Source organism: Gymnoscopelus braueri (assembly GCF_963280865.1).
Source record: "Gymnoscopelus braueri genome assembly, chromosome: 7".
Taxonomy (NCBI): Eukaryota; Metazoa; Chordata; class Actinopteri; order Myctophiformes; family Myctophidae; genus Gymnoscopelus; species Gymnoscopelus braueri.
The window spans coordinates 32,296,187-32,304,680 of NC_137608.1; the positions used below are offsets into that span (position 1 = coordinate 32,296,187).

General features: G+C 40.6%; 1 protein-coding gene across 1 annotated transcript; it reads left to right on the plus strand.

Annotated features, from left to right (window-relative positions):
- The first annotated feature begins 6,595 nt into the window (after nt 1–6,595).
- On the plus strand, nt 6,596–7,761 carry LOC308088444 (uncharacterized protein). The gene has a single exon (XM_080432902.1). The coding sequence runs from the start codon at nt 6,649–6,651 to the stop codon at nt 7,279–7,281; it is 633 nt and encodes a 210-aa protein (XP_080289028.1). The 5' UTR covers nt 6,596–6,648; the 3' UTR covers nt 7,282–7,761.
- Nucleotides 7,762–8,494: the final 733 nt, after the last annotated feature.

Genomic DNA, 8,494 nt, shown 5'->3' on the forward strand with positions numbered 1-8,494 from the left:
CTGTACAAGTAATGAAGGATAGTACTGTAATATTGCTAATGTACAGTATGTGCACAGTAAATCAGAGTAAATGAGACACACAAAGGCGGGGGCAGAGAAGTGGCATGAAAACGTACAACTCAACACTAACAACTGGTTGAGCCACGTCTGCAGGGCAGGATTCTAATGCAAGATCGATTTTCCCATAAATAAAACAGAGCGAAATTTACTGTGGGGTATAGGTAAAGGAAGAGTGAGGTAGAGGTACCGTTGCTGACCCCTGTCCTTGTCCACTTGTACTACAACGGTCATTGTCTGAGACATGCTGTCTGGTTCCGCACGTAGGCTGGTTCGCATGGTGACGAGCCAACTTAACCAACCAACATTGATGAGAATTATCTCACAACAATGACCCATATCACATCATCACCGTAATGGCCCGGCTGCCTGGCAACCATGTGATTATTTCAACCAATGGCAAGTGCCAGTACTGTATGTGTGAGTCCAGCATTCATTGGTATTGGCTAGAGTGCGGGTGTGAGCTTGGGTCACTCGAGACAGACATGCTTTTGTGCGTGTGTGTCCACTGCATCCTGGAAACAACTAATCAAACCAACGGCTGGCAGCCCGGCGGACAGACATTTAAAGATGACTCTGTAGTTCAGGGTTTAGACAAGAATTACTGTAAAAGAAAGAAAAAAAAAGACACACACACACGATTTGACCACACATAATACTGGGGTTGAACTGACTGAGAGGAAACAAGCTTCCCAATTCCCTTTCCATAAGACTGGAAAAACACTGACCGACAAAAAAAGAGAAGCAACATATCAACATGACATTACGGAAGAAATTAAAAACTTCAAATACTCAACAGACTGCAGGAGGTTAGGTATGGTCACCTCAGTTACTGTTAAAGTCAGCCAATGCTCAGACATGGAATAATATGTTTGAGTCATTGCAATAATAGGCTAAGTACAATGGCTATCCTATTATGGGAAGGCTAATTTCAGACAAAAGGCACATACAAACAATACTGTGAAAAGAAAATATTGCAGCTAAATCAAACTATTGTAATAGGTACGGCGCTATATACACACACAAACAAATCTATTATGTCAAATGGAGATTATATATATCACTGGACAAATTCTACAACAGAGGATAAGGATTATCAATAATATTCTAGAGCACTGTTCCCCAAACAGTGGGTCGGGACCCATAGGTGGGTCGCAGACCAATTTTTATGGGTTGCTTTATGTTTGTTTTCTACATGTTGTTTTAATTATACTTTTTTTTTTATCCCAATTTTAAAAACAAATTCAAACGTTTTTCAAAAGAATTCCATTTAAAAAAAAATCCATTAATTAGAGGGGTGAAAATAGTAGATGACTTTACCCCTCTAGCCCAAAAATTAACAACAGGTCGCATCGCTTGTAGATCAGCTATTTTCACTAGTTTGGGTCCCGGGTAGACATCAAATTTCTCTTTTGGGTCTTGAGCTAAAAAGTTTGGGAACCACTGTTCTAGAGCACTGGATCCAGATAGCATTCTAGAACACTTGGCCTAATTTATTTTTTGGGCTAGAGGAGGTAAACTAATTTCCGTTCACCCAGGTTGGGCTGTGAGAGCGGTGAATCCCACAGATTCCCATATATGGCAATCAGTACCACAGTAGACCGCCTGCATTGCTCTGATGAATGTTGTGTCAAGATGCTCTCGCTGCTCTTTACATAACTACTACTACTAACCGCCAACCAACCAGACACACTGTCAAGGTTCCCAGCGCTGGGTGTTGGTTGGTGTGTACTGTAAGTATGTATGTGGGCGGTTTAGTGTCTGTGTCTATACAGTGTAATCTTAGAGATGTGAGTGACACATACCCAGGGCATCCTTGGCGTGTGCTTGAGCAAACATCTCATACCTATAAGCCGGAAGGGAAACCAGCTCCAGGTTTCAGACTAACATGCCAATGACATTCCTGCTGCCACAGGCTAACTAAACATATTTGAGTACACTACCCACTGGTTCTGGTCACATTGTAAATTGTAACTGTATTATAGGAAATGGAAACTAGCCAAACAGATGATGAGAGAATCTGAATAATTTATAACACCTACCTATTTTTATATTTCTGAACACAAAGGAAAAAGTATGATAAAAAAGAATAGTTCAGTATGGTGCAGAACTGTCCGGCAATCTAGAACAGTGGTTCTCAACCTGTGGGTTGTGAGCCTGTAGATCGGCTATTTTCACAACTTTTATCTGTGGAACCGTGTCAAACTAAATGTAATGCCTCAACTCCTACAATTCCAAGTGCTTGTGAGGGTGGGGGGGGGGGGTGGGTCCCCAGTTCAAGTATTATTATTTTGGGGGATCCCCAGTTCAAATGTGATAAAAAAAAATTGGGGGGGGGGGGGGGGTCCCCGGTTCAAATATGATTACTTTGGGGGGTCGTGGTCTATAAAGGTTGAGAACCACAGATCTAGAACAGTGTTTATCTCTGTGTGTATCTCTGCCCCCACAAAAGTAGACCAATAAAAGTGCAGCTCATGATGCAACGTGCATACAGTGAACCACACACGCTGCTATAGCACCAATCACTGTGAGTGTATGCCCTGTTATAATTATTGGGGGTGTTACAACCCCTGCATTTGCCCTGGAAATTCTACACATGGCATGCTCTGCACTTTGCATTAATTTCACATTATTCCTATTTCATCAATAGTCAATATGAAATTCTACTGGCTTTGTAGGACTGAGGTTTAATTTGGACTGTCAATGTATATATAATGATTAAAGGTAAAATATGTAACTTTTAGCCTATTTTTATATGAATATAAATAGGCCTCATTTCCCTCTATCAGCTACTATATGATTGTGCCTGTGTGTTTCCTTGCAGAAAGACACTATCTGACTGTATTTTGGTTTTGTTCCACTGTTAATGTTGACATTCATCCCTTTAAGGGATGCCTCTGTCTGTGAGGGGGGGGGGGAGCTCGGCAGTAGCTCTTAATTGGTCCCTTTGAACTTCTAAGGGGATGTGCACTGAGTTGATTGATTCGGCCATAAAAGTGTCAAACTCGTTCTGTACTCGTTAGTACTCTCTCTAATAAATTAAAGCATCAAAGACAGCTTACCTGTTTGATGTCTCTGAAAAAGGGGGGGGGGGTTGTTTGTACACACACACACCCAGACCAGAAATGTTACATATTTTACCTATAAAGTGATGGTTATTTAGCAATAATAATGTATGTTGCCAAATTGGACAAAAGGTAATATTGGGAAAAGATATCACGGTCTCAATTCAGTGCTTGTTCACTTGTTACAGCTTCCAACATGTGTAAGTGATATTCTCAACTTGGGGATCATGGACCTTGTGCAAGGCAAAGATGAAAGTGCATAGCACTTTTTATCACAAGAATAGGATTTGATGTGCATTTGTGCATTTGTCCAGCCATGATATACAATAGATTTAGCTTGCAATGACTATTACTGTAATATGGATCTGATTGTAGAGGTACGGGTATTAAGGGGAAAGTAACAGTACAATGAAACATGAATAGTGTTAGTTTCATAGGTGTAAGGGTGAAGATAGTGCTGGTGCTTCGGTGGGAGAAGAGCAGTTATACTGAGGCACTAACTCGAACTGCAAGGTAGGCCTGTAGGGATAATGGACCAACACACGTTATTGGAACAAGATAAACAATTGGGGGAGTGTGAGACTCTTGGTCTGAATTAGCGAGAGACTTATGTTTTGATTTTAGCCTTTGATAAAGGTTACAGAAGAATAACTTGACCATGCCTACACTTTGTGTAAACACATGCTGTACTCTAGCATATTGCTTTGTTGAAGGTTTTTATCCTCATCTTTAGAATAATATTTAGCAAACATAACACTGACTATCCCACCGAGGCCAAGCTATTGCAGAAAGGATGTTTTCATATTGTCAGGCTAAGACTTGTTAAGACTTGCATAGAAATCAAATGACTGAAATGTTAAGCCCTTCCCTTCTTGTGCATATGAACTCATATTTTGTCATATTGCCTTCAAGGGTGTGCAATTGGTCAATATATTGTACACTTTTCACTGGAAACCATAAGGTCTGGAGCAATTTCACACAAACCACAAAGCAAAGTAATTTATATGATAAAATGGGTTGGCCGAATGGAAAGACGAGAAACAACTAACAGAAAAAACATCTCTTCAAATAAGCTTTCAAATTCAGTGTTTGGCAGTAACTTATTACTAAGTATTATATAACTATAATATTATTACTCTCTACAGTAACAAGTAGTCTAAGGGATTACAATTGCCAAAACATTAATAATGATATTACAGTTATTAATCCAATCCAAGTAATCATAACTTATATACTGTATCCCATCAGGTTTGACAGGCTGCAATGTGTGTGAGTCCTCCTGTGAGTTGAATCATTGTTCCAAGGAAGTGAATTAAGTCAAGAAGCTGGCTAAACAGGTTGTATTGTACATCACTTTTTTTCGGGAAGGATGCGGACATAGCTAAAGTAATATAACATAGTAATACAACAAGTAACTACTAGCCTACTTTTGGATGCCAACAGTGGTATGTTCTAGGTTTTTTTCGGAGGGCATACGATAATCATTCCATGCACGACATGCACGTGGTCGTGGTCATACGCTCGTGCGTGGTCAATGGATGAAATGGTTAGTAGAGGGCATATGCTTTTTATTTTTTTTAAGTGCAGGTCATACAACGTATATAGCGTAACACGGTAGAACAGCCAGTGGTCCGGGGACCACCAGTGGTCCTTGAGGGGGTACCAGGGGGTCTCCAGCTAAATGTGTTAACATAGCATCACAATCATTTTAACCAGTAGCTTTGGCTATTCAATTTTTTTTTAATCTTGAAAATGTGTGCATATCTTTGAATATAGATATTTTTTAAAGCGAAAATTTTTAACTCAAATCTTTGCTTCTGGGGGTCCCTGGCACAACATTTTCTGATGTGGGTCCGCGGCCAAATGTATATCAATTTTGACATGAAAAAGGTTGAATACCACTGTGGTAGAACACACCACTGGATGCCATTGCCAAGTAATATTAAAGCTCGACTATGTAAGATTTCTGGTCTGTGTCTGTACAAACACACTCCCCCCTCCCCCCTCCCCCCTCTGACAGACGGTGCATTCACTGATTAGAGAGAGCACTAACGAGCACATAACGAGTTTGACCCTTTTATGGCCCAATCAATCAACTCAGTGCACAACCCCTTTGAAGTTCAAAGGGATCAATTAATAGCCCCCCCCCCCCCCACACACACACACAGACAGAGGCATCCCTGAATGAATGTCAACATAAACAGTGGAACAAAACCAAGATACAGCCAGAGGAATGTGTCTTCCTGCAGGGAAACACACAATAGTATAGTGGCTCATAGAGGGAAATGATGGCTAAAATAGTTTTATAAATAAAATAGGCTAAAAGTTACACAGTGTACCTATAAGTAAAGTAATATAGGCTACGCTACTTTATAAAACAGTATAAATAAAGAGTAATGTATTATAGGCCTTCCTCCTGAGTAACTTGCCCGACACTATAGGATATGCAATATAACCACCAGAGAGTGAGATGAAAAACCCAGCCAATTCATTTGTCTTGTCTGTTCAAGCCTGCTCTCACTTTCTGTTTCTCTGGCACTCTCTCCCTTATCGTTCTGTTTCTGTGTCTGTTTTATGAACCTGTCAGTCTTTTAAGCACGCACACGCACAAGTACACACAAGTACACACAAGTACACACACACACACACACACACACACACACACACACACACACACACACACACACACACACACACACACACACACACACCCTCATGGGTGCATTGTCTTTCTCACTTTTTGTTCGTCATACAGTACATCATCATATTTAAGTATAATTTCCATCATTTTTAGGAAGTATATTTCTTATATGCATAGCCTAATTCGTATGCAAAGCTGGTAAAATTCTGATGATTTATCTGTACACTGTGCCTACCTCTTGTTAAATTTAATAATGACATTTAATAATGAAAATATTAATTATCCAAAAAATCTGCTATAACCACAAACTGTACTGTGCAGGATCATTTAAGTTAATTTAATTTAATTTCACATATGATATGATGATGATCTGTTCCCTAATCAAATCCAGAGTTACTCTGTTTACAGATTATGTATTAGTATTATCACTATCCTAATACCATAACAAATTCCTATTATGTTTATTGTAATGAATAATCATTGATTGTCAATCCATTACAAATTTTATGGAAAGAAATGTAATTTGATTTATTCTAACAATACTTTTTAATTAATAGTCTATTTGTATTTAATTCTCATAATGTTGCTGACTCAAATCTCAGTCTATCATGGGAAATACTAGACTAGATCTTCATCCTGTCTAGCTGGCCTGGAGGTGGAGGATGAAGTCATGTCTTTAGAAATAATGTATTTTAATGTACTTTTCATCGTTGAGCAATGCTGCGTTGGCGCACTGTCAGGGAGTGGCTAACCAACCATAGGGGCGTACCTACAAACTTTAAACTAGATATAAACCTTGGTCTCGCACCGATAGAGTCAGAAACCAACTGAACCAACACAGCGACAAGAAAAAGACGAAAGAAACTCGAACAAAACTACTACAAAATGTACACGAGATCAGACAGCGTGACTCTGTCTATTCAGACGAACCAGGCAGAAAGCTTCGCCGTACCCAGAATGATGGCGACGCGGAGTAAAGAGCCAGAGATCTTCACCTTCGAGCGGATACCAGCTCAGGCGACCGCCGCGCGCTCCTACGCGCCTATCCGGCCGAGGAAGCGCTGCACCCGGGTGATGTACCCCGCCAAGGTCCGCATGCACCTGCCACCGGTCGAGAAGAGCCCCGTCAAGCGCTGGCTGCTCGTCCTGTGCCTGGTGGTGCTCTGGCAGATCTACACCGAGGAGCCCTGCCTCGACACGCCGGTGGCTAGTAGCGGCGACAGCCCGGCGAGCGAGTACCAGGTTCTCCCCTTCCAGTCTGCAGAGGAGCAAGTGCGGCATCTAACTGATGATGCCGGCGCTTCTTCCGAGGGTCTTCTTCCAGTCCCATCATCATCACCGAACTGTGACGATCATCTGTCCAGTCTCAGCTCGTCATCATGGGACCAGATTCTGCTCAACACCACCTGCCCCAGCCTGGAGACGGAGATGAGCCGCATGTACAAGCAGAGCACCCGCAACGGCTACGTGGTGGCCCTCCTGGTCTATCACAGACTGGGCAGCGATAGCAGTAACTAAAGGGACTGGTGAAGAAGAACCGAGCTGAATTTGTGGACTGGACTGTCACTGTCCTGAGGACAGTGTCCTCCTCCGGACTGAAGTACGGAGTGAAGCTGCTCTCCGTGCCCGGTGCCCCATGGGGAAACGAGCTCCATGTCGAGAGTCTCAAGACATGTTTACTAGCTCACCATGGGTGTGGAAAGAACACTTGAAGGACTGAACTGAACTGAACCGAATGCATATTTACTACTTGCAACGGAGTGAAACTTGAAAAGAAGAAACTGTAAAAACTTGAATTTTATGTTTGTGTGCTCACAAATAGAAGTAGAAATTTGTCCTCAGGCAAATAGCAAACTGTACTTTTTAGAACTCACACACAGCATAGTCGAACTTGAAACTGACACAATTGTTTGTTGATCATGAAGAATATTGTATTTATTTATTCAATTATTTGTTATTTATTTTATTTAATGAAATAAAAATATCTCTAAAATGAAATTCATGTTTTCTGCCTTTTCATATAACTGTGCAATTAATCAGTGATGGTATTATTGTAGCCTACATATTTGGCTAAGTAGACCCAGTTACCTAATCAGTGTGCAGTTGTTAATATCTTGCATCTGTTCATAATCTGAATTAGGCCTATATGACTGATAGAAATTTGATGACAAAAGAAAAAACATTTTATAAATAGGAACAACTGCCCCCTCAAAGTGATGGCAAGGACAAAGCTAGAATAATAAATAATAATAATAATAATGATGATGATATAATAAAAATACATAATTTTAAGGATAATGGTATAAGCCTTTTTTTAAAGGATGACAACATTTTTACAGACTGAAAATCCTAGGCATATTATGGTTACTTCATATATCATAGCTGGGCTCTGGGATCAATCTTTGCATAGAGGAGAGGATGAGTAACTAATTGCAACTGGACAAGTCTTTAAACCTACCCTGGGGCTTTTGTGACTCCTTTTGTTATTTTAATGATTAATATTCATGTTTAGACATGATCCTTGTTCATACACACACATTATCTCATGGTTTATCAATGCATTACCTCAAACTAAACATTGCGCATCAATGAATGTGAGAGGGGCATGTAGAAAAAACATTATGCATATGTGAGTAACCCCCATCCCCTATGTTAGAGCAGTGGTTCTCAACCTTTTCAGGCCGCCACCCCCCAAAAAAATCATATGTGAACTGGGGACCCACTAACCTCG